The sequence below is a fragment of the Phocoena phocoena genome, chromosome 7 (genome assembly GCF_963924675.1).
Source record: "Phocoena phocoena chromosome 7, mPhoPho1.1, whole genome shotgun sequence".
In the NCBI taxonomy this organism is placed as follows: domain Eukaryota; kingdom Metazoa; phylum Chordata; class Mammalia; order Artiodactyla; family Phocoenidae; genus Phocoena; species Phocoena phocoena.
The window spans coordinates 16902627-16929696 of NC_089225.1; the positions used below are offsets into that span (position 1 = coordinate 16902627).

Genomic DNA, 27070 nt, shown 5'->3' on the forward strand with positions numbered 1-27070 from the left:
AAGTCTGGATTGCCTCTGTCTCATGGGACCTATCCATTTGTATTTTAAACTTGCATCTCCTGTGCGGGAGATGCCTGTGGAGAGGGAACAGAGATTTGTTGGGGGAATATGACTGCATATGGAGGGACTGGTTTTCTTCCTAAGGGAGTTCATGACAAAGGCAGATCTCAATGTGACAGAGTTCCAAATACTTAAACCTCCAGCTGATAGAACTGGCTGGGTGGTGACCTGTTCTCAGCTTGAGTAGCAAGTTAGTGGAATGTTGCAGAAGTAGGGTGTGCGTGTGTTTCCAGAAAACACTCCTATTCAAAGCACATCCTTAAAAGCTGACCTACTAGAAAAACCGGGGTGGATTACACTTCAGAGTTGTTCCTTAAATGACATTAGCAGGCATTAGCAGACTCTTCCCAGTTTAACGAAAAAGCAAAAAGTATATTCAACTTATCTTTGTTTCCTCTTATGATAGAGATTTAAGCACCCTCATTTTCGATATATTTTAAAAATACCAACAGATAAACCTATTTATTTTAGCTTGAAACTTGATTTTTCAAGCATACTCATTCAGCAAATATTTATGGGATGTCTGCATAGCAGTGAGTGAGTGTAAAGTATATGTGTGTGAAAGAGAGATAGGGAAGGAGGGGGAGAAACAGAGAAACAGCGAGAGACCGAGAGAGACAAAGGAAGAGGGAGGCAGGCACAGTGGGCTTTCAGGAGCCCTGGGCACAGAAATGAACACCGGGAATGGACACTAGTGAATGAAGCTACAGTTCAATTCGATTAGGAAAAGATGCTCTAAAATACTAAAGGATCCTGCACCAGGCAAACTGCTGGCTGGAGAACACTGAACAAAAATAAAATTGTCAGAGCAACCCTCTGTCATTCTCCTGTCATCACCGACACCAGGGAAGGTCAATTCCAGAAGCACAGGTAAGCAGGGCCCCCGGTTGGCTTTTACACACGGACCCAGGTTTTACACGGATGGTTTAGCCTCTCTGGATCTCAACCCACTCTTATGTAGAACTGCTTCTGACCTGCTTTCTTTTTTTTTTCCCCCTTCCAACGGCCAGTGACAGGTTGAGTAGAATGATGTTTGGCCTCTTTAAAGAAAGTCAGCGAACTTCCCTCTCCAGGTGCGGTCCCATCCACTCGCGGCCTTTCTCTCTGAAGCCAGGGAAATTCTCGAAAGATTATATCTCGCGGCTGGCTTTGAAGCCGAGATCCATTTGGATGTCCTCACTGGGTGGAAAACTCATCAACCTGCCTAGCCTCTTGTTACCTCTGAAGTTACAGGAGACCTGAGTGTTTTGGCAGATTTTGCATAAGCGGCAACGAAACAGTGCACAAAACCCATCACCCAGCATCACTTTGGGTGCTCTTTGAAGCAGCCTCAGTGCAGGGCATCCGAAGCTGCTCTGCACATTCATATTCACAGCGAGTACAGCACGCTGGACCACGGCGGGGGGAGGGCTGAGAGCCTCTCCGGGTATCACCGGCTCCTGGCGCTGTCTCCACCCATCCTCCGCTCTTACCGACAAGTCCAAGAAATAGGAGAACATCAAAAGCTATTGTCCATGTCCAGTGAGAAATGAAATGCCCTGGACCAAGTATCACAACTTCCTTAGAATAATGCAACACTTCAATCACTTTTGCATCTGGATCCCTCTCCTGGTTTATTGCAAAGTCAGAAAGGTGGGAATCAGCGTTGCGAACTATCCCTGCTTTATTCTATTTAAATGCATTGTTGAAAAAAAAGCAATTTATTACAGACTTTTTATGGTTTCACCTTATCGAAAGCACTTAATTCAGTCCATCTGCTGCTTTGCTTTGGACTGTTGAAGGCGATCAGAAGGTTGGAAGTAATTTATTAATAAGGGAACATGTGGTATAGTTTTGGCTGGTGAAGACGGTTCCTGAATCACAATAATAGCCACAGCCCAAAGTTTACCATGGATAGGAGGAATTAGTGACATATACCATAATTCTTTTGTTTATTCACAGGATGATTCATCACAGGTTTGATTGAAGCTCCTACTTTATAGATATGGCCTTTTGTGGAATGCCCAGGGGAGGAAACATTGTCCTCCACCAGCAATTCTCTTCCCCCAAAATACAATCACTTGCACCACAAGGCAAAGAAGGATTCAGCTTAGTCTTTGAGAGGGAAAGAAAAGAAACTTATACCTTCTGAAGGAGCGAACAGCTGTGCCTACATGAAGACTCTAATCAGTGGCTTGGTTTGGGAGAAAAAGGCTAGATTTGCACGTTTACTGAGTATTCCTTGTAGATGATCAAATCACACCAGAATCCCATCTCCTTAACTACAATCTCTCCCCAGAATACTTCTCAACCTGCTCAACCCTCAAGCCTTCTCAAGGGAAGAAAGGGAAACGGACTCATCAAGATGCTTAAGCCCTCAGGAAAGAAAGCTACAGTCTTCTCATCTGTGAAATTATAAATGAAGATCTCTTCTAGCCTAAGAGGTGCAGGGTGCTTGAGGGCTATGGTCTGCGGGTGAGGCCGGATGTTGGGATGGGCAGCTGGGATCACCGATAAGAGCTTCTGGCATCAGGAATAGCCCACCCAAGATGCCTGAGGATTCTTGTGGCTAACAGATGAATTCAAGGTCCCCTCAGGGAAAAGCAGATTAACAGATGGCAGTGGATAGGGAGGCGACGGATGCGAAGCCCAGTGCTGGGTCCTTTGCCCCACGGCTCCCTGGGACAGCTTGCTCTTGGCACAGGTTTTTCGTTCCACTCAGCAAACCGGCTAATTAGCCCCTGGAGTTCCAGGTTCACAGCCATGCCCTCTCCTAACCCCATCTCATCCCACCCCGCTCTAATTGAGGGACTTGCCAAGCCTGAGTTTCCCCTTCAGACCCCTGTACGAGCAAGAGGAAAGGTGCACCTCAAAATGGGATGTGAAACAGGTGCACCTTGAACACATTATCCTAAGCGAGAGAAGTCGGTCACGAAAAATCACATTTTCTGTGATTCCATGTACAGGAAATGTCCAGAAGAGGCAAATCCATAGGGACAGAAAGTAGATTAGTGGTTCCCAGATTAGTGACAGCTAACAGTTACAGGGTTTCTTTCTGGGGTGATGAAAACATTCTGGAATTAGATTATATTCACAACTCTGTGAATATACTAAAAACAAATCCATTATACACTCTAAAAGGATGCCTTGTATGGTACGTAAATTATATCTCAAAAAGATTGTAATTAAAATCCAGAAAAGAAATGGTGTTAGAGTGATCGAAAAAATCCTGGGGAAGGAAAAAGGACTTGAATTCCAGTCCCACTGGCTGTGTGGTCCTGAGCAAATTGCTACGTCTCTCTGCATCTCAGATTCACCAACTATCAAGTGAATATATTATCTCACTGTGAACCTTCCAGGCTAAGTATAAGGACCCTATCATAAGGAATGAAAGGTTACACGCAAGGACTCCTTCAGTCTGAGAAATGAAGAAGTAATATGTAACGTAACTTAGGCTCAGGTGTCTGGGCCAGCCTTCAGAGGCAGCTACGGAGAGTGAACGAGGCAACTCCTGGTGAGCATTCCGGCAGGTTTCCCCCTTTAGTACTGGTGCCTTAAGGTGGTTATACTGACAGCATTCCTCACTGCCTTGCTGTATCTCATAAGAAGACAGGTGGCCTGTTGCTACATATTACAGCGGAGAAAGCTAAGCCCCTGGGATGTTAAGTAACCTCTTTAAAGTCACCAAGCCTGGGAAACCTGGAGCATGGCTCCTTGCTCCCTAAAGGTGATGGATACCCTTTCCATTCAACTGCTGACAACAGGGGTTAGGGTGTGGGCTACTACTGCACAGTGCGATAATAAACCTTTCCCATGTTTGGGCATGAGAACCTAAGTCAGTTAATCAGAAAAAAAAAGAAAGAGAAAGGGAGGGAGAGAGGAAGGTAGGCAAGACGGAAAGAAGGCGGGAAGGGGAGAGGGAGAGACAGAAAGCAGGCTGTATATTCAGGAATATGTAAGGGAAGCAGATTTCCTTTTCAAAGTTCAAAAGGAAACGGTGTGTTTTGTTTTCATAGTTCGTTTCATTTTTCACTTGGGAGAAAAAACCCAGCTTTGAAGCCTCTCTGTTTAAACTCATTAGGAAAACCATCAATGATGGAAGCTTTCGTGAAATCGCAGTGGGAGGAATTAAGTGTTATGGGAGAAGCTGGATCAACCTTCAAACGTTTCATCTCTGGAGATGGGAGGTCAGCCCTGGCTGCTTGTTCAGCTGGAAAGTTAACATAAACAAATACTTTACGTACTGGAGAGTCCGAGGGACTAATGACATTTGATATTCACCCTCTGAAGACCTGCTCAGAAGTCAGCTGTGCCTGCCACATGAAAAAGATGGGCGCATCTTGAGAACTAAGTGAATAATCGGATTGGCAAAATGTCTTGCTCTGGAGAGAAAGGTGTTCTTTCAGGGTCCCACTGGAAAGGAGGCAGTGATATTGACATTCATCGCACAGAATCTTTCCCCGTGTAATTCATAACATTATTGAGGTTGGCATGGAAACCTTTTTAAGCAGGGCCGGTGTTAATATATGAGAATATCTTTCTTGACACCTGAATCTTTTTTATTTTAAAGTTTTTTAATCTGTTGCGGTCTCCCTGGTAAAGTTAAATCATGGTGATTATTTTTTCATTTTTGTTCTTTACTTTATTCTTCGAGTGGCGTCCATAGCCCATCTCAGTGATGCAAAGTGGATTTGAGAATGAGAAAGTAAGGGCTACAGGTAGGATGTTCAAAAGGGAGATGAGGGCTTCCCTGGTGGCGCAGTGGTTGAGAGTCCGCCTGCCGATGCAGGGGACGCGGGTTCGTGCCCCGGTCCGGGAAGATCCCACATGCCGCGGAGCGGCTGGACCCGTGAGCCATGGCCGCTGAGCCTGCGCGTCCGGAGCCTGTGCTCCGCAACGGGAGAGGCCACAACAGTGAGAGGCCCGCGTACCGCAAAAAAAAAAAAAAAAAAAAGGGAGATGACAGGAGAGAAGAGGTAAGAGAAAAAGATATGGAGCAGATAAAGGGCACTAGAAGATTAACAAACATCACTGGTACTCTGAACAAAGATGTTCTGGGGAAAAGAAATTAGAAAACGTCTTTGTACGACCTGAACAGCTACAAAAAAGGAGGATGCAATATTTTCACTTCTTTTCTCACAAGAATTATGTTTGTGTGTGTTAATTGATATAGGCAAAATTTAAAAATATACGCTCATACATATATATGCCATGTGTGTGCGCTTTAAAGAATCCGGGTATAAAGGGACTCTGATATAATATTGATAAGCAAAATTGGCCCTTCTTCCTGCCAGGACCACCCCAAAGACAAACTACAGCCTGTTATTGTAAATCTTGGTGAAACTAAGCAGAGCACAGCCTTAAGAGAACATAGGCCGTGGTTAGCTTTCCACTGCTTTCTGCTAAGAGTGGGTGACTGATTAGAGACCCCAGGTCCTCTCTTGCTATCCCCTTATCTTTCGATAGCTCATGGGAAAATAAGGCATAAAATTACCCTGTCCAAGGCATCGAGCCATCCCTGCCCAACTTAATGAGCAACTAACTAACCCCAAAGGAAAGTAGCCATTACTAATACAGCCATAAGGTAGATGCAACATGGCATATAAATCAGTGAACTCGTGTACTGCAAAACAGACAAATAGATTAATGCCTGTTGCAAAGGATGGGTGAAGAGATCGATTAGCTTACTGATTCAGACCATGAACTTTCTCGCAATATACTGCATTTAACTTTTAAATAAGGTTTAGGAGAACCCGTAACATTCTGCTCAGTGGCAGAGCTATATTTTGCTAGGGGCAGAAATTGGCTAGTCTATAAAAATTAAATTACGCCCCTTTCACTGTATCTAGTCAAGAGGAAAAACTCTAATTACAAGATTGCACTGTCAAACAAATGCAGATTCACGTTCCTTATACCCTGGTTTTAAAATGCATGGGCGGGGGGCTTCCATTCCGAAGTGAAAATCGATATTTGAAATATTTTGCAGAGGGCGGTGATAGGCGAAAGCAAGAGAAATGTCATTATCAAGGGTGCTGGTTCATAGACACTAACTCATTAAGTGCAGAGCTGGAGAGAACAAGTCATTCATTATGCAAACATTTAAATATCAGTTAGTAAGGACAATGAAAGACGCTTCTCTTCCCCACAACCCATGTCTTATTTCCCCATAAATGACCAAAAGGAAAAGGAGCAGAGAATCATCTCAGCATCTAACAGGAATGCCGCTCTGGGGAATAGGTAAAGGTCCTGCCAGTCGGTTCTCCTGTTCTTACAAAATCCACTTTGTGGCTCGTGCGCTGAACCCAGTTCACTAAGCCTACTAGGTGAGACTGGTGGGTGTGAGGATTGTCTAAGTCTTTAGCACTTTACCTGAATTATCTTTGCAGGTAACCCTAGCAGCATATTTTACTGTGTAAGGTGCTGGCCCAGGAAGCAGGTGCCTCGCAGTAACCGTTGGCTGACAGACGTGGACCAGACATCTAATTTCTCTGGCCCTCGTTTTCCTCCTCTATAACACAAAAAGGTTGGTCCAGACCAGCAGTTCTCAATTTAGGGCACCCCATGGTCACCTGCGGGGGCTGACCCACGGCCAGTTACACCACAGACTTCCAGAACTGGCCTCTTCAAGGAGGGGCCCAGACATGTGGACTTGAACAAAAGTCCCAGATTCCAATGTGCACCCTTGACTATAAATCAACTACCCACTATGGTTTATCCCTGTAAATATGATTCTTCTGTTGTTATATTTACTTATAATCTTTACGCAAAGGTAGGTTAGTTTTTGTGTATGAGCTGCAAAAGGTGGTGAACTTTCTCTGTTAAAGGAGAAATTCAGGAAGTGGTTACACGAGATGGAGTAGAAAGAAGATTGCTAACCCCCCTTTCGTAGTTTTTCTTGTAGAAAAGTGTATATGATTTTTTTTAAAATTAAAACAACAACAACAGCAACAGAAGCCCTTCCGATTCCAAAGCACTAAAATTCTTGGAGCAGTATATGTTACCGATCAAGCACAAACGATTCTGGCTTCGATTCCTAACAGCATCATTGAACAGGTGGGACTTCCTTGCTCCAGAGGGGAGAAGGTGACCCCGCAGCGTAATTAAACACGGTGGGTCGCGGCCTGGGGAAATAAGGGCCTCAAAAGAGGATGCTCAGATTTCAGGTAATTTCCCCCACGTAAAGCACAGGGAAAGAGCCTCCTACACAGGGCACACAACAGGAGTTAGCTGTTGCTACAGTGATGAGTATACCATGCTGTGGTCACTTAACAATCAGAGTTTTTAGCTTGGCTCTCCAGCCCTGCCAACAAGGGGAGGGTTAACAGCCACTTAAATTGATTGGTCTCTAGCCATCACATGATGACAATGGAAGCGCCTTGGAAATTTCAGCCCACTCCCCCTCCTGCCCCCATCCCTCCACGAACATCGCACTTTAAGCACAGAAACGTGCATTTGGCTGATTTCTATTGAATTCAGGCTAAGAATGCCTGGTTTCCACGTGTGCAGAGCTTGCATCCTTTCCCTAATAACCGGCTTTCCCTCTGAGCCCATCAACTGTTTCTGCTTCTCAAGCTTCACGATTGAGCTTGCCTTATATCTCCAGTGTCTGTCATCCTCTAGCCTATGACATGTGGTGGGAGAAACCTGGTTTGGCGACAAAATGCCCGCCTTGACTGAGCTAACAGCAACTTCAGGTCAGGCACTGATGGACTCTGCACTACAGCTTTGCGGGGAGAAGCTAGGCGTTATCAGGCCAGCACTGCCTTTTTTTTTTTTTTCAGTGTGTGGTGGAGGAGAGGGGGAAGCTAGATGAAAAACCACACTTTGAAAATGGAGTTTGTAATGTTCACCTCAGATACACTTTTAGAGAGCAAGTAATTTGGTTCATAGCTTGTCCTCTTCTCGTGGCAACCATATCCCAGGTTATGATATATGATACCCAGGTAAGCAGTGGCCTAGAGGACGATGAGAAAGTTTCACAACCCCATTTTTGTCTGGCTCTAAACTACTGCCTGGAAGAAAGCTACAGATGTTTTGAGAGACACAGCAAAGTGTTCAAAGTGATTCTGAGGAAAATTACGGGAGTTCCTCAGGTAGAAGGGCCATCATCCATTTTTGCTCACATAAAATTCTCAGGAATGAAACAAGCAGAAAAGAAACAACCTGTCAGAATCACGCGTGTCAATCTTAGCTATAGAATCATCACTACGTTTTGTTTTGCCTTTTTAACGGTCCGAATCCCATATGACAAAACAATGCATGCTGCTTTGTTTGAGACGTTATTCTTGCGAGCGATTACGTTTCAGACTTCCCAGAAGAGTGATTCTGGTGGAAAGACTCCACACCTAGACTGCTAATGACCTATGAAGAAGAGCCTTTAAAGTTGCCTGCACGCACGCCACGTCACAGCACAGCGACCAGCTATCTGCTCCCCAGGTTACTAGGTGGTAAGCCACAAGGCACTTCCAGGCCCTTCTCTTTCCGAAGGTGCTCACTTTAAAACTAGAGCCCTTGCATGAATCTACCAGCGGACTAAGGGAAGTCACTTAACAAGCTGGACCCTTCACCAGGCTCCGTGGGCAGGGCAGGGCAGTTCAGCAAACTCAAGAGAAGCAGCGCTTGGGGGCACTGAATATCATTCACCCATCTTTTCAACATCCTTACAATGGCAAAGTCTATGTTCGTGGACCTGACCTTGGCATTGAAATTGCAGTTGACCCGTTTCCCCAAAGTTCCAGTTGCACTTTTTGGGGGGCTTTGATTTCTGATGAGACTACTGGGCGAGAAGACTGCAGGAAATGAGTGAGGTGTTCTCTCACAAGACCCCTTTCTTTTTTCGCCTCATGCCCAGGCCCTCCGTCAGCCAACTAAGCAGCTAAGCTTGTGGGGCGGGGAACTACATTCCCTTGAAAGATCTTTGGCAATTTTTGCCTGGAATTTGATGCATTAGTTCTAAAATTAAAGAAAGATGCTGTAGTGTTCTTCAAGGAAATATGGCCTGGCTCTTCGACAAAACACATTTTTCAAGCATTGACCTCTGGGAACTTCAACTAGCTTCATATGTCAGGCTGACACTGCTCACAGGCTACTGTCTAGTTGGCCAAGCAGAGCCGGTTATCCATACATTTTCCAGTCTCCCGATCAGCTTTTAGCAGAGGGAGGTGAGGGCAGTCCATAAAAAGAGGAGAGCCACTCATTGAAATGCACTCCCCCCCACCCCCAGCCATATGAGCTTCTTCTCGGGGAGAAGCCCTGGTAATTAACTCTAATGAGATTAAAGTAACTTGGAACTTTTCATTCTCCCAGCTCTGGAAAAGTAAATCTGGGATAACCAGTGGGTGCGTTATCTCAAAGTCAATCCCTTTTCCTGTAATGCAATGGCCCCCTCACTCCCACCTCAGCCCAGGCTGGAGAGGGGAGGAAAAGAGGGGCCTGCCGGGCTCTTACCTGCGCTTTGCTCCATCACTTCTTTCTGACACATGTCTTGAACGTTCACCGTGCAATTCACGATGAACTCGGGGGAGGAGCAGTCGTTATTCAGTTGGAATTCTTCACACTGGTAGCACTGGATTTGCAACGCAAAGCCTGCGGGACAGACGCAGTCGGATTCAGACCGGGCCGCCCCGAGACTACCCCAGAAGCCAGCATCCTGCCCCTCGCTCCAGCCAGCTGCGGCGCCCTCCCTCCTGGGTCTCCCCGGAAGGCGGCCGCGGTTGAAGCCGGTAGAGGGCGGCGCGGCCACCGAAGGTCCCGCAGGATATAAAGTGGGATTTGGCCCGCGAGCCCTGGACCCACTCGCCAGAAACAAAGAGCCCATCCGACACCACACCCGGCTCTTCCCCCACGGAAGTTGAAAGGAGGGCTATGCCGCCCGAGAGCCGAGGACCTGACGTGCGTCGGCTCCAGCCTACGCCGAAGGCTTTGCCTAATTGTTAATTGGTTACAAATGAGTTAATTACTATGTCGGCACCGTTCGCGACTACCTTCGCAGACGCCTTTTCAGTTTTCTTTGATAGTCGAAGCCGGCATCCCTGTGCTGTGGCTCCGAGGCCCCCCAGGCGGACGAAGGGCCGGGCGCTCAATGCTGCTGCGCCCCGAGTCCCCCGCCTTTCTTCGGGACGGTTCCCGAAGCAGCAGGGGTGGCCGCGGCGTGTGGCAAGGGGCGTGCGTGCGTGTGTGCGCGCGCGCGCGCATCCGCGGCCGCGACACCACAGTCCTTCCTTCCCGGCTTTCAGGGCTCCGTTTGGCTAGGGCTCCCGGTCCGGGTCCCAGCTCTGCAGAGCTGGACTGGGAGCCGCTCCTGTACTGGAGCGAAGGAGCCAGACGTTTCTGTACCTCTCCCCGCCCCAGCCCGACTGCTCCGCTCGGATCTACGGGCTCGCGTCTAGGCCCAACTACCCCCGGCTCCCGGGCAGATGAGCCCCGGACCCGGCGCACCTCCCCTCCCAGACCCACAGCGGTCGCGCTCGGAGCGCAGCAACTCAGCCCCGGCCAGCCCAGGCCACAGGCTGACCAGCGTGCCGCTCACCTGTCGGCGGCGCCACTGCCACGGGTTGCTAGCGACGCCTGACAACTTGGCGGGTTCGCGGACTGTCGCCCCCGCTCCCTCGCCGAGACCCTGCACGGCTCGGACCTTCCCTCCTCCCCAGCCCAGCTTCTCCTTCCGCCGCGCAGCCCGGGCATCTGCAGCCCGAGTCCCACCAATCCGCCGCTGCCGCCGCTCCTCCAGCAGCGCAGGATTTGGGCACTTTCCCATCTAGCGCCCCTGGGCACCACTCGCCGCCGCCGAACTCCCGCCGGGCCACCCCTGCACAGCACGGGCGCGGAGGTGAGCGCCCAAGCGGAGGCAGAGCGACGGGCGGGTACACGGGGTGTGCGATCCCGGCCGGACGGCTGGCCGCTTCGTCTTCTTACCTTGAAGCAAGAACAGTCCGCAAAAAGTTGCCGCGATGCCGAGGACCCACATCCTCCCGGAGCCGCGGGGCCGGGAGCGGGCAGGCGCATCAGAAGCGGCGACCGCGGCGGAGGCTGTCCGGGCCGCAGCGGCTGTGGCTGCCGAGACTGCTGGGGCCCGCGCTGCCGCCGCCGAAGTGCCCGCCGCCGCCAAGACGAGCCGCAGGTGCCGCCGGCGGCGCCCGCATCGCCCGCGCCGGGGCCCCCGGCTGCGGGTCGCCGCTTCTCTGTCTCGCGCTCCCGGGCAGTGAGGGCCCGGCGTCTCCGGAGTTGGCGACGGAGGCTGAAGGAACTGCTGGCGATCCGGAGCACCCAAAAAAGTCTCGCCTCTTCTCCCCACCTCCCACTCCAGGCACCACGTGACGGCTGCCGAGTTGGGGTGGAGGTGGCGAGCGGGGAAGGCTGGGACAGTCTTTTCACGTGTCCACCCCCTTCCGATAGCCCTCCTCTCCCGCCTCCGCACGTCCCCTGGGACGCCTCGAGGGGGAGAGGGAGAGTGTAGTTTTCGGAGGCTGGGAGGCTGGAGACTGGGGAAGGAGGCAGGAGGGCGCAGCAGGTGCCACGGCGGTCGGCCGGGCGCCGTCAGCAGTACGTAGGAGGTGGGGTGGGAAGACTGCTTGCCTCTACTTGCAGGGGCGCTTGCCCCCCTCCTCTGCGCCCCCCGGGGGCTGGTGGGTTGCCCGCGGCAGGGTCCGGTCCACCCGGCAGGGAGTGCGGGGCCGCGCTCCCGTGCGTCTGGCAAAGTTGCACACTCGCAGGCTCCCTAGGGTATCCGGTGCAGCTGCGCCTTCTCTTCCTCGGAGAAGCCCCTGGGTCGTTACCGGGCTCGGCTTCAGCTGCGGCGCAGTGGGCGGGGTGGGCGGGGTGGGCGGGGTAGGCGGGGACCCTGCCCAGCTATGCGCGCTCGGGCCTCGGTTCGTCTACCGCGCGCACCGCTGGAGGGTGCGGTAGCCTAGCCTAGGAGAGGACCGCTCTGGGGACAACCGTGAATGAGCTCCCACTAGAAAGCAAATTGGGGTGAAGACGAGAGTTGCTCTCCTCCATCCCCTTCGTCCAAAAGGCCGGGCAGCTTCCTCTGGCTCTATTCACGGCGTCCTCTCGTACACCGCGCCTTCCCAGCCCAGGACTCGGGCACTGGCACACCCCTCGCCACCTCCCCCCACCCCATCCCCCCACTCTTGTACAAGCGACCCACCTGGAGTACTCCCGGAACGCCAGCTTGCTACGTTTGCCTTCCTGGCCGCCGAGCCCTGCCGCAGGTGGTACGGGAGCCCGCTAGCCCGCCCGGAACGCCTGGGAGCCTCCGCCCCCAATCCCGCACGTTCCCACGCCTGTCCCCCAAATACCTAGGCAGCATCCATTTCGGTGGAAAGGGCTTCGTAAGCTTCGCCCCTCTTCACCTCCTTCTACTCGGGCCTCCTGTCTTAGGAGAAGGAAGCTCTCTTAGGCCGGGATGCTGATCATTTATTTCCCTATCCTGCCAGCAGAGCGGGTCCGGAAAGGGGCTTCAATGACTTTCTTGTCATTCCTCTGCAGAGATCGTTTCCTATCTGCCTCCGGCTCCTTATCTCTCCCTTTGCACCCCTCTTCCTCTCATTTCTAGTTGGTTAACCCCTCAGGGAGACGAAAATGCTTTGACCATTACTCGCTAGTCTGCAGACTCGAATCTTACAATTGGCTGAATTACTGCTTCTGGAGGAATAGGGCCAGTTTCCTTATTAGTCTGTTTATTCCTTCGGGGGAATGCGTCGTTGGAGCGCGTATGAGATTCAAATAACTAATTGCGCCGAAGGGTCCTTGAAGAAGCTCTTCTAAGCTTTCAGAGGGTGCGATTGTGATATGACGTTTATTCAGAAATGAAACAAAAGAATCTTAAAAAGTCTGAAAGACAATGACAAAATTTTCATTTAAGACAACAAAATTCAAATATAACAAATTGCACAAATTAACCAAATAACACTGACCGTACAATACTCTTTAAAGAAACAAGTGTGTACTAAAGTATCCATATAGATCCTAAAAATATCTGTTATGCCTAGTTTACAAGCTCCTGTACAAAAGCAATTATAAATAGTTCGCATCTAGAAAAAATACACGGTAACCTTTAAAATAGAATTTATCCTTACATATAAACAGACTTTGTAGGAAAAAAGGATATTAAAAAGTAAGAATTTTTCATAGCACCAACCATTTTATTTTTTACAAAGTGAACACTGCAAACAGGAATTTACTTTGATTTATAGATTGACCAGGTTTTAATCAAAAGAGCCAGAAGATAAAAATCAACAGATAATGTTGAGAACTGCAGAGAACCACTACGTAGAAGAGGATGTAAGGAAATGATTGGAGGGAAAGTAGAATTACATCGTCTCTGATACAAATAGCTTCTGATCAGTGTCACACTTGAGTACCTTCCTCTACAGTTTTCAGTAGAAGCAGAATTATACTTATTACTAGAACCTGAATCTCTCTGGCAACAATTTGGAAATTGCACTGGGATTAAAGTTTCTATCGAATTGAGATTATGAGATGGAGATGAGAGACAGCCCTCTGGTTTTTCAGCAGGCCCTGTTTTCTGTTTACAGAGTGTACCATCAAACAATTTGAGGCCTAGGACAGTGACCTCAACAAAAACTGGAGTTGGAATTTTTCAAAAATATATTATCAACTTCTAAGACTTAGGGCATCATTTCAAGAGCATGGCACTGATTCAATTTATTGCTGTCTTTTTAAGGTTTTTTTTGCTACAAATATAATTTCTTTTCCAAAAAAAAAATTTACAACTTCTGTACAACTTCTTTTTCAAAAGAAAAGTGCAAAATTAAGACTTCTGTATCCTGGGTGTGTTTACTTTTAATCCTCATGGAACACAGCAAGTAGAGTCTATCTTTATTGCCTTGTCAGGGAAGTAAGCTCCAGTGGGCTGCTGGCTGTGAATCTGACAGTGTCGGCCCTGGTACTGCAATAGTTTATTCGTTGCCATCTCTACCTGCCCCGCTTCCCAGCCCTGTTTCCTAAGTGCTCCATTTCCAGCTCACTAAGGGGAAAAAAAGTCCTTTACACATCATTTGAACCCTGACTTGCACAGGAAGAGAAGCTATCATATAAAGAATCACTCAAAGATTCCAAATTGTCTACCCCAGGCCTATCAGAGTTACTCAAAGAGGCCTCTTCATTTTTTTCTTTTTCTTCCTTTTGTCCTTCAACCTTGTTCAGAGAGTTCGTCTCTTTTTCTAATAAGATCACAGTATTGCCATTGTATTTATTGAATGACTCCAGGGAAATTTTACGTAATCTATTCTCAGGATCTTCTCTTGTTTCTTCAACTTGTTTCAATTTCTGCAATAAAAAGAGGAAAATATTATAAACATATTTCTTTGCAAAATCAAGTTGTTCTATCCAATATTCAATTATTGTCAGTATAAAGTACAATTTAAAGGGACAGAGGGAACCTACAAGTCTTTAACAATCTTCCAGTACAATTTAATGTAATAAAGCCAATTTTAGGGATAAATCAAGACTTTAATCATTTTACTGAGATAAATAGGTCCCAATTTGCAAATCAGTTAAGTGCCACTTAATTTTAAATGGATCCATCTCAAATGTGTTCACGTAAAGTGCCTTATTTTTCTTAATCAAAGTTTCGAACTCCTTTCTTTACTTACTAAATATTATTAGTTGTCCTGTTTCTAAATATGGATAGGGACTGAATTTCAGCCAGAAATGACAGTTCTATGAAAAAAAAAAAAAAGCATGCAATCCCTTAAACTGACATAAAATTTAAGTACACATTAAACTCGTCATATGCATTGTCACGTGTGTATTTTGTCCCTTTACAAGTCTTATGCTATTTGAAAGAGATCCCAGGTGTGAGGGTATAGATTCTTCAAGGCCCAAGGGCTTAAACATCATAGTAACAGGTCTGCACCCGAGTAACCTCTCCCTCCAGGAGGTTCTAGTAAAACCAATGTAAACAGGAATATTTATAGGCTGTTACTGGTAGTCTCTGGGACTTCATAAAACACTGCAGTCATATTCGATAATTACTGCAGGTAAACTCTGTAAACGTGAATATATTTAGTTGCTCAAGTGACTCCTGAGGTCTGAGGTGAGACGGAATAGGAAGGCATACATGCAAAAACTGCAAGGGTGGAGGTGTTAAAGCCACTAACCACATTTCTCATTTCCTTGTCCTCTTTCAGGCAAAAATTCCATCCAGGAAGTAGGAACAGGGCCTCAGAGATGATAACAATAGCTACCATTTATTAAGCATCCACCATGTAAAAGACACAAAGTATTTTATTTATAAGCCCTTTTTCACAGACCTGTAAGTTACACATCCCCACTTTAGAGAGAAGGAAAACAAGGCTCAGAGTGACAGGGTCACTTGCCCAAGGTGGCTCAGCAAGTGATGGAGAACAGGATTTGAATTCCTGTCTGGTGGCCTTCCACACTCTTGTAATAAAGGACAAGATGTCCTGTATGTTTTTTTTTCATTTGCCATCCACGTATGCCAAACCATCTCAATTTGCTACTGTCCAAGGCCCTAACGTAGGCAGCTCCATCCCTCCCTGCAACATTGCTACGACGGATGTCAAAGGTACAATGAGGAAACTGTGTTTGGATCTGGGCAAAAACAGACATAGCTAAAGCCTGTGAATTCTCACATGCTAAATATTTAATAGAAAGAGAAAAGAAAAAGATACAGAAGTGGATGGTTCCGGTGTCCCGAGAGCAGGCTCAGACAGCATTTCTCTCTCTGCTATGGGGAAACGGTGTAATTCTATGGGAATACTTGAAGATCACCCTTGAAGTGATGCTTATTTCATTACACTATTAACGTACAGGAGCGTTATTCACAGAGCAAATTTTCAATCTGAAATGGCTACCTCGAAAAAGAGCTGGGCCGAGGAACAGATTCCTAGGTGATTACAAAAAAGTGGCTCCATAATTAGGAATGAATCCACGCAGGAGCCCCTTCTCATGGCATGCCAATTTTGAGCGTTCTTTAAAAAGAATTATAAAGTACAACATGAAAAATACACGGAGGGAGTAGGAAAGCTTTGATTGTACCAAATGTAGGTAAATAGAGGCCATTCAATGCAATTTCCTCCTCACCTGAATATCTTCTCCCTTTTTCCTTATTCAAGAACCTTTTCCTTGCCTATTTCTGGTCAATGTGGATCTCAAGTTCATTCAATAAACACTCACTAGAGAAGCTATCATGAGGCAGGGGGAAGGTTCTGGTGCTGAGGATACACAGCTGAATAAAATGACGTCCTGTAGGAGGGGAGTGAGGCCCTGGAGGCAGGCCGACTTGAGCTGGAGTCTCAGCTTTGCCCTTTCATTGGCTGTGTAAGTGCCCAAGAGCACCCTTCCTCAGGTAAAGTTAATAAGACATACCTTTATTTTAGGATTGCTGTAAGTATTAGAAAAAGAACACCTGAAGACCCTGACACATAGGAGTAGGTGCTCAATAAACGGAACAATAAGTAAGAGTAAGCTAGCATTCTTATTCTAGATCAGTGGGTCTTAAACTGTGCTCTCCAGGCAGCTTCCAGCATCAGCATCACGTGGGAGCTTGTTAGAAATGCAAATTCTCGAGTCCCGCCCCGACTTAACTACCTCCGTAATGCAGCGTCCCAGAAAAAGTTTTTAACAAGGTCACCGGGGGATTCTGACACATGCTAACATTTGAGAATCGCTAGTCTAGAAGAACTTGTAGTCTTGGAGGGGAGACAGGTGAAAAGCATAATTCAGTGTATTCAGGTAGTGATAAGGAAAGGATTATTTACCAAGAAAACACCCACTGTCTATGGGACACAAATAGTGCATCTTGTTTTCTAAACGTTTCCTGCTTGTAGGTTTGGCTCTTCAGTTAATTATGACCAAGGCCTACATCGGCTGGGGAGGCGATGGAAATGAAGGAATGGCCCATTGTAAGAAAGATCACATGCCTTCATGGTCTTCCTTTTATTTTCACAGTTTTGATGAGGGGTGGGTACCGAAATATTTCTGGACTATAAGAACAACATCAGTGTAAGAGTGACAATGAGGACACACTGACATTCAAGCTCAGTGCTGGGGAGCTACAGGGAGTGGTGAGGAGCGTGGTCAGCTCAGGAGTACGTGCCTCCTCTAAAGGCAGCTCTTTAGAACTAGCTCATTGCAGCTGTGCAGAAACATGGGCCCAGGTCTTTGCTTTTAAAGGTAAGGCCATGGATCTAGAACAATATTTGCTTATACTTAAAATCCTCTAATTTTAAGTATTTGCTTATACTAAGAAGAAAAACAAATCCATAATAACAAAAATAACCCCCACTATGTATGTCAAACAGCAATCTTTGCAGTGTGTGAACTTCTGAGCTAGCCATCATGTTTTATACTTCTTTTGTATGTCCTAGATGACCCCCCTCATCCCCCTTCTCCCATCAGCTTTCCCCCTAAAAACCGAGCCCAGCGCTCATCGGCAGTAGACTCTCGATGGAGACTGGATGATGGACTCGGCTTTCTCTACCATCGGTAGAGTCTCAACTGTTGGCTGGGATTTCTCCAGTGGTCCTGCCAGCTTACTTCCCTGCCTCGAATTAGAATTATATATATATATTTAAAATTTTATTTATTTATTTATTTATGGCTGTGTTGGGTCTTCGTTTGTGTGTGAGGGCTTTCTCCAGCTGTGGCGAGCGGGGGCCACTCTTCATTGCAGTATGCGGGCCTCTCTTGCTGGGGAGCACAGGCTCCAGACGCGCAGGCTCAGTAACTGTGGCTCACGGGCCCAGCCGCTCCGGGCATGTGGGATCCTTTCCACCAGCCTTGCCTCTTTATTGGCTTTAGAGCGGCCAGCAGCCGGGCTCCCACTTTCGGTAACAATAGTGCACATCAGTTTGCAGCAAATGTATGTGAAGGTGCTTCGAAAACTAATCATGGTAATAACAGCATTTAATTGAGTGCCTGCTCTGCACAGACGCTCGGCTAAGCACGTTGCATGGATTATCTGTTTTCATCCTCACGTCAATTCTATGGGGGAGGTGTCACTGTTATCTTCATTTACAAGCAATCAAGCCTGGAGGAAGTTAGGTAACTTAAGGTCATGGAGCAGTACGTGGTGGGGTCTGGATTTGGACCCAGGCAGTCTGCCTGCAGAGCCCAAGTTCTTAACCTCTATCGTGGAAAAGAACTTCACAAATATCGGCCCATATTACCTTTAAGGGGAGCCTCTGAGATAAGAATCCCAGAACAGCAACAGTAATATTAATGGTAACAAACCCAGTAAAGATTCCTGAAGATTGTGTCATAAAACATTGTCATTTCCTTTGTATAACGTACTTCATTGAAATTATGATAAAATTAATATACTACACTTGCCACCTATAGGTGGCAACAGTTGTACAGTTCACTTTTTGGTGGGGCTTTTCACTGCACTTGGGAACAAAAGTAGGGCTCAAAAGGGTGAGAATGTATTTTCAAGTTTAAAATAAATAGCTATGCTCATTCTTAAATATTTTCCTATCTTTCGTGTAACGATGACATTGTTAACAATAATGCAAGCAAGAAGTAGTGACATATTCTCCAGAAATCCCTTAGTAATTATACCTTAGCTAATTTAATTCCTTGTAGTCAAATAATCAATCAATCAAACCAATCTACTATATGAATAATCTGTGCGAATAATTATGTGGTCTTGATTCTCAGAGACAGTTTCATAGAAAAGGAGACGGGGCTCTTGGAACGCTTTTGAAGGGTGAATAGTATTAAGATATATAGTAGGTAAGAAGGAGTACATTCCAAGAAATTTCCATTTCATGTGCCCCTACTGCATCTGTAGACCATTCTATAGTCTATCTCAGGTCTTGTAGTTGCCCAGATAGTCTATCTCTTGCCCTTTAAGATTCCATAATGGACAGAATCACCATAAAGACAGAAACACAGAGCTATGCCTATCCCAAGGGGTTCCAAGAATTCCAGCCCAGATTCAGCAAAGTATCAGCCCAGAAACCTGGGTTATAAATAACAAATAGTTTTTATTTCCAAAGAGCTTTCCCATCTATGATCTCACTTTGGTCTTACATCAGACTGGAAGGTGAGGGAGGCTGGTGTCAGCTATACGTTACATGGGGTATTTATGGAATTTGTGGTTCACACAAATTCAAATTCAGGTGAAATTAGACCTGGAAACTTGGTTTCCTGATTTTCAACACAAACACACACCATTTTTCCTCCATAGTCAACAATAGAGATTCTGCCTACACCAATAACCTGAACACAAGGAAGGATAAAGCAGAAGGTGATACGTGCCCCTGTCATAAGAAAAAGATGGGGAAAATGTATAAGGCGATACAGAAAAACTCAAGTGATAAACCAGAAAAAAAAACTCACGATGAGACCAGCTTCAGAGAGGCACATGTTGCACATGTATAGCCAGAAACTCCTGCCCAAGGCAGGGGAGAAACAAGTAGCAAATTCATGAACTTGCACAATGGATTCGTGTTCTATGATGAAAGCTACTCTTGTTATTTCATGTAAGTTTCCATCTGTTGATTATATCTTGAAAATACTGGTTAGTCGGTCTACTGTAAAATGTCAGGAGGAGATTCAGATCTACCTGTGGAATTGAAACGTAGCATCATTCCTCAGCTGGGCACTAATATTTGCAAAGAGGACTAGACCTCTTAGCATAAATGAATGTAAACAGTATCTTCATCCACATGAGTTCTTATTTCTCTATTGCTATAATGACTCACTGTCAATCAGTTCAACAAGACACGTGGTAGGAAAACAACAGCTACATTTATAAAGCGTTTTTACTATGTGTCAGGTACTGGGTTGAATGCAGTACATGAATTATCTCATTTAATCCTTACACCGACCCTCTGAGACAGTACTATTTTCATCCCCATGATACTCATAGGGAAATAGAGAGTAGAGAGGTTGAAATATTTAGGCCACATACGTATGGCTAATAAATTAGGGAATCAGGACTCAAGCAGGAGAAGCCTGACCACAGAACTCGGGATTTTAATCACTAAGTACAAGACCAGGTATTTGAAAGCCAGTGTTCCGTTCCTGGCACTGTGCTAATTAGCTGGGTGACCTCTCTGAGCCTTAGTTTATTGTTTTTTGATTTTTTTTCGGTACGCGGGCCTCTCACTGTTGTGGCCTCTCCCGTTGCGGAGCACAGGCTCTGGACGCGCAGGCTCAGCGGCCATGGCTCACAGGCTCAGCTGCTCCGCGGCATGTGGGATCTTCCCGGACAGGGGCACGAACCCACGTCCCCTGCATCGGCGGGCGGACTCTCAACCACTGCGCCACCAGGGAAGCCCTGAACCTTAGTTTATTTACACTAAAGATTTTTTTTTTTTAAAGAATCTTCCCACTCTGTAAGCTCCGTGACTCCAAAATATTCTGAATTGTGTGTCTTCTATGCATCCATTATTGGAATTTCAGATAACACAATAAATACTTCTCTTCCCCACCTTAGTTCTGAATGAACTGGAGAAAGAGATAAAAGAAAAAGGCTGATGGGAGGCTAAAATAGCAGCTTTATTACTGAGAAAGCTTATAGGGAGAATGACGTTTCTATCTTCAAAGAAGTGAGTTTCTTAGCAGTGGTCTAGAAGCAGACAGTGTTAGACTGGGCTGGCAGCCCTGGGCTGGGAGCAGGTCTTCTTAAACCTACAACACGAGTGCTGCTTCTCCAGCCAGCCTGACTCCTGAGAGAGGGCGGGGAGAGCAGGAGACGGGCTCAAGCTTTCCCTGTTCCCTTCCTAAACTTGCTATTTTTTAATTTTTTTTATTGGAGTATAGTCAATTTACCGTGTTGTCTTAGTTTCAGGTGTACAGCAAAGTGATTCAGTTATAAATGTATAATACCTGTTATTTTTCAGATTCTTTTCCCTTTATAGGTTATTACAAAGTATTGAGCACAGGTCCCTCTGCTATACAGTAGGTCCTTCTTGTTTATCTATTTTATATATACTGTGTATCTGTTAACTTGCTAAACAAGCCACTCCTCCGTCTCCTGAGAGTCGACTGAGCAGAGCTTAGAGACACCAGGAGTGTTATCCTAGGGAACTCCTTCCACATGGCAAGAAACACCCCCGAAATTGGGGAGAAATGTCAGCATCACGCCCCTACCACAACCCCACATTTCTCATTATGTGTGATGATGCAGATTTTAACCAGTCATATATGCAGTGGGGCCAGGAAGAAGCGGGAAAGTTTGGAGACCGTAGTGAGTTGGTTTGGGCAGAGAAACGTCTCCCTGGGTGAAGCAGTGGGAGTAAGATGATTTAGCAGATGAGAAATATAGCCAAGCTTCCATTTGGAAGCAGATGGATCAAAGAGAGGAGACGGGTTGGCGAATCCTGAGCTTTGAGTTGGAGCAGAAGGTGTGATTTCCCCCATCCCTTTCCTGATGAGCAAATCTTGGGCACTGGAAAGATGATTATGTGTTATGCTCTTGTGGGAACGGGGAGGAAGTATTTTAATCCTGGGTCTCTTGGTTGAAGACCTGTGCACATACAAAGTCTATGTTAAGTGACGTTTGCTGGGGGCAGGCCAACCCCAAGGAAAACGATGCAGCTCAAGTCATTTCTCTTTTCTCAGAAGCACAGGTTAATCTCTTCTTTAATGCCACCTCTTACCGTATTCCTGGCGGAGCTACTTTCTGAATGAGACACAAAAATAGATAAAGTGACCTTTGGTGAACAGGGAAGACCCTCCAGACTTTTCTTGACAGTTGTGGTGTTGACCCTGCTAACCTGGTCAAATTCCAACTTGGATAATTACTTTCTCTCGGTGTTCAGTTCCCTCTATTACCTCAACTGGACACATTACTCTTCACTTGCCCTTCTGAAAAATTAATGTGACAGACAGGTAATAGAGAACTGTTCTCTCCACCCAACCACACACTGGGAGATACGATGCTGCACTTGGGGCACTCTGTTTCCTTACTGGGTTCCTGAAGATCCTCAGTATCTCCAGGGCAAACTGGTTTTATTAGGTGAAAGAGTAATTTTCAGCTGAGATGTGCTTTTATGACTATATTATTACCTGTATTGCTGTCCCTTACCAGGATCAATGACTTTCAATGACCTCTGTTAGAAGCCCTGAACCAGAGGGGAAAAATGAGCTTACTTTTTGGAAAAAAAAAAAAAAAAAAAGCAAGCAGAGAAAAGTGCAGTAGGAAGCTTAGGGTCGTTAGAAAATAATATATCTTGCGGAAAGGAAAAAAACTTAGCTTGGAGATAAACAGCGGCTGCGAAGGACATTTAAAGACCAGATCAAAAGGACGGAAGGAGAAGGAAGTCACTTTAAGGATATGGAAAATGGGGGAGATGTGGGACCAGGTCCCGCAACGGGAAGAGAAAAAAGGAACGTAAAGAAAACCCTAAACTTTATGACAGAGAAAGGCATTTGTGAAAAGGAAAGGCATGTAATCACGATTAGGCAAAATGATTATACGAACGTGCAAAAGACACATTCATGATTTCTCTAACGTTAGTGCCATCACGTGAAATGCCCATTTGAAAACTTGTATATATTTTTTTGCGGTAGGTGGGCCTCTCACCGCCGTGGCCTCTCCTGCTGCGGAGCACAGGCTCCGGATGCACAGGCCCAGCGGCCATGGCTCACGGGCCCAGCCGCTCCGCGGCATATGGGATCTTCCCGGACCGGGGCACGAACCCACGTCCCCTGCATCGGCAGGCGGACTCCCAACCACTGCGCCACCAGGGAAGCCCGAAAACTTGTATTTCTTAATTTTTGTTTCCTAGGAGGTGGATGCACCCACAAATTTAATTTAAAATATAGGTTAATCACCTTAAGTAATACATCAGATTTGATCACTATTGGTCAATTTCTCCAAAAGCAAAATCTGCACTGTTTCACAGTGACTTAGACTTGGGGAAACAAGCCAGCTCATTGACTGTATGATTAGCTTAACTAAATGTAACATGCTTATTTGTGTTGTCAGATTTTTCTTCTTCCAACATAATAATATTAACCAAAATGTTTATTTAGGAGTGAGAATTGAGCAGGCTCTGGGCTGGAACTCCTAAGTCTGTTCATCTTAGTGTCAGGCTAATGATTCCAGCTGATGAGAGTGTGGGCACCAAACCTTTCTGGCCTTTCATTTACAGGCACCATTACGGATAAAAATAAATTCATATGCTACTCACTTGCCTTAAAAGATTGATTAGACTTTTTTCTTTGACTAGCCTTTCCATCATCTCATGTCTTAAATAGGATACCTATCTGTCCAGCGAGCTTGGCCATGCCTGGCTTAGATGTCAGTGTACTTGTAGCATAAAGAGCCCATGAACCTCGTCAGAGGAAAATCCAGCATGAAGGGACCATTTGTGTATTCTAGTACCATAGAGCTATGTCTTCACCTTGGAGTGATAGAGTTTGGGCTACTCTTTCAAGAAAAAATAAAACACACTTTTTAGGGGGGATTGGGTGAATGTTAAAAGAAAGTTACACTATTTTTTTTCATGGATGTTCCCTTTCCAAAGGAACATCTCCAATATCACCGTAAGGCTGGACATCATAAAAATGTACCTGAAAAGGCTAAGCTTTTATTACGAAGTATGCTGTGAGGGCCAAAACCGGGGAAAAACATTCTGTGTTACTTATTCACCTATAAATAATGAGGCAACCTGGAATTCTAACAGAAGTTGGTAGACCCTTTGGGAGTCACAGTGCACTGTGGTATCCAATCTATGAGGTGCTTTGCAACAGCCATGGAATTCAATGAGACTGAGTGCTAAGGGTCATCCAGAGACACACTGATATCTGTGGATGTAAGAGTGTTAGCTCTACTCAGGTTTAAGCTATTCATCTCCCAATGTCATTTATGTTTCAGTTCGAGGGCCAGTCAGCCTTTGCTTTGGATAAAGTTATTTCCCAAGGATATCTGACATATCGAATCCCGAGAGTCAGAGCAACTCAGAATCAGTACCAATTTCCTGATCCTTATTCTAAAGAGAAGATTCCTTGGTGGAAATTGTTCTGAAGATTTAGAGACATTAAGCTTTATATTGTGTGTTGCACACAACTGTAAGACGCTATTATTCCTCATTACCCAGTAAGCACTGGGGGTTCTAGAATGGAAGGATGTGCTAGTTGAGAGAATGCCAATGGGAATCCACGTTTGTTCTGGATTCCATCCTTTGCCACAATATGACACTGACAATCACTACTTCAACTCTGGACCTGGATTTAATAAATATTTAAATAGGGATTACACTGCTCTTGCCACATCATTTATTTATTCAAGAGATATTTGTTGAGCACCTTTTACGTACAGGACAGTATTCTAGACACCGGAGATAGAGCGGCGTATGAGACAAAGTTACTGCTCACATGGAACGTACATGCTAAGGATTTTTTATTAGGATGTCAACAGAGAACAAAGCTTCAGCTATATTAGGAGATGATTCCCTGAGAACTGTTAGGCTAGTCTACCAGCCTACTATCTGGTCTGATAATGGCATTTAGAACACAAATATCCTGTCAGACTCAAAAGTTCTGAATGTGCCCCTTTACCCTAATCCTAATTTTTAAATAATTCCTTAACTTGCTTCGTTTCTTTTGACCTCCTCCCATTTTTAGTCTTTAAGATCCTTCAGGCAAATGTTTTCCATAGGTTAACTAATGACTATTCACATTCACCTTTCTTAATCTTTCTGGGCCTAGTTATCTCCTAAATTTAACATGCTTAAATTGGAATTTTTTCTCTTTTCTCTAATTCCATATCATTGTCAATGGTAACCACATTTTATATCTTTTTTTTTTGGTTATTAACAGCTGCTGGTTCTGTTTCTACAGTACCTAATCCACAGGGGTCTTTCTATGAATTCCTGGCCTAAATGGCCACATTATCCATTTCAACCCTGAACTTATATTCATTCTATTATGTAGTCTCTTTTCATATCAATGTCTCACTTCTCAATTAGATGACACACTTCTGGAGGCCATGCACTAGGTTTGGTTCTGCTTTCTTCTTCAGATTCTGACACCATATCTTGGAGTTGCTATTTATCGCATATCAACGAACAAAGTCACTATTAGATCTATTTTCACTACATCGTTCCCCTTCGGAGCTCAGAGACTTGTCTGAGATTTCTATAATGTCTGCTTTTCCATGATGAAGACGCATGTAAAATAAGGTCATTTCTGATGTTCATCTGAGCTACTTTCCAGTCCCTAGATACACTAGCAGAGGCATGGTCTCGGGATTCCAGGGCGGCCTCAAGAACCAGGACGGTCCTTGGATTAATGGATGTCTGACTACTGTTTACTTTGGCAAAAGCAATTTCCTCTCTCTGTCAAGAGCAGAGACCTGTGCACTCACATCCCATGGCCATGCTGGTTGGGCAACTCTCCTGAGCAACTGGGGCCTTCTTCTGCACCTCCAGGTGGGCTTGGCTTGTGGTTGGATGAAGCAGAAGCTGCCATCGCTTCCTGGAAATGCAGGAGCCAGAGCAGAAACAATAAGCTTCTGTCTTGGGGTGCAATGTTATTGGAAGGATCAGGCCCGTGATAAACAGTACCAACGCTGGCTCTACCATTTTGTTAAGTGCGTCCTTCAGCCAGCAAGTGTTGTCTTTCCGGTCTGAGCCAGTCCCAGCCATTTGCTTAAGTTCAGATTCCTATCTCCTTAAGACAGGGGAAACTTGGTGATGTGTTTTGCTGCTTTTAAGTGAGAGTGTAAACAGGACGATGATGACATTCTTAGAAACGTCAGTAAGACTATCTGGGTGATGGTCAGGGATATTACTGGGTGTATGAAATCAAGAAATGAAACTGTAAGGAGATTAAATTACAGCCACCTTTGGACAACATTCTAGTACCAGGCAGCATCCAGGTGCTTTTTATTCTCTCCCCGCCACCCATAATATATTCAAATGACAAACTGACTCTCGCATTATAGAAGGGATTGTGTTCATGAACCGCCTAGACTAGCTTAATGCCACTTCATAAGGTTTACGTCACCCATCCGCGACAATAAACATAAGCTTTATTTTTGTCTCACACGTGCAGAACGATTTAATGTTTAAATTAACGCAGAAGTGAAAGGAGCCTTGCTCCAAGTGAAGTATGCCTGCCCACCACGACTCTGGAAACACAACTTGATGGCAATGAGAATTAAAGATGGATCAAACAAAATCAATAGTTAATTGTGTAACTCAGGGTCTTTCATTTCAGATCTAATCTGCAAAGAAGGTCCAGGGGATGTTTGCTTTTCATTTCCTTAAAATATCATTTCAAACCTTTCTGTCAGGCAAAGGAGTTCACAGGGTCTTTGCGTCATTTCCGTAAATTATTTGGCTTCTGAGTGGTCGGGGTCATACTGATCGCTCGGCCTCTCCAGTTTTCATTTTACACAACCACGCCATCTCCTATCAGCAAAATATACTGCGCTGTGAAGATACACGATTTTGTGCGACACGGCAAGACACGTGAGGTCGGGTTGAGCCCGTCTGGATGAATATGCTGTCTGTTCCGGCATTCCCAAAGGGACCAGAAGGACGGGGTGCTGTTTGAATAGGATCTAAAAAAACTCTTCCAATCTCATTAGCCCAAATGGATGAGAAGGGAAGGAGAGCGGGGAGGCCTCCTTTGCAAAGGGAATAGTACAATAACATCCAGAAGACCACGGGGTTAACAGACGCACCGCCCTGACTCCAGTTATATTACAGCCGAGCTAAAAATGACATCTTTGAACTTCTTTTCCCTTTAAAATGGAACTTTTCATATAATAAGTTAAGCCCTACTCTCTCTTACATATTGTTGGAAGCCTTCATCCATTTGGGGGACTGAAGGCCAAATAATTCTTGAAATAATGAATCATTTTTCTTTTGCCAGCTTGTCCAGAAATCCCATGATTATTTTACTGTTGCAGACAATGACCTTCTCAAAGGAGGCCTATCGAACACTCAAGATAAATAATGAGAGGGTCTCTTTCTCCTGCCTCAAGGAAAAATAACTGCTGAAAGGGAAAATGTTCGTGATGGCATCAAGATGTACATCCCGGGACGGATAGCAGCATGCTTCCAGTAAAAAGGAGCAG

At 45.6% G+C, this 27070-nt stretch overlaps 2 protein-coding genes across 2 annotated transcripts in view; both read right to left on the reverse strand.

Annotated features, from left to right (window-relative positions):
* LYPD1 (LY6/PLAUR domain containing 1) overlaps positions 1-11005 on the reverse strand; it is a 61131-nt gene extending 50126 nt beyond the window's left edge. The window contains exons 1-2 of the mRNA XM_065881075.1: positions 10954-11005; positions 9487-9624 (exon numbers count right to left, since the gene is read on the reverse strand). Of these exons, the coding sequence (XP_065737147.1) occupies positions 9487-9624; positions 10954-11005 (190 nt within the window). The remainder of the gene's footprint in view (positions 1-9486; positions 9625-10953) is intronic.
* A 3044-nt stretch (positions 11006-14049) lies between these two features.
* Positions 14050-27070, reverse strand: part of NCKAP5 (NCK associated protein 5) — a 906625-nt gene continuing 893604 nt past the window's right edge. The window contains exon 19 of the mRNA XM_065880133.1: positions 14050-14331. Coding sequence (XP_065736205.1) covers positions 14050-14331 — 282 coding nt within the window. The remainder of the gene's footprint in view (positions 14332-27070) is intronic.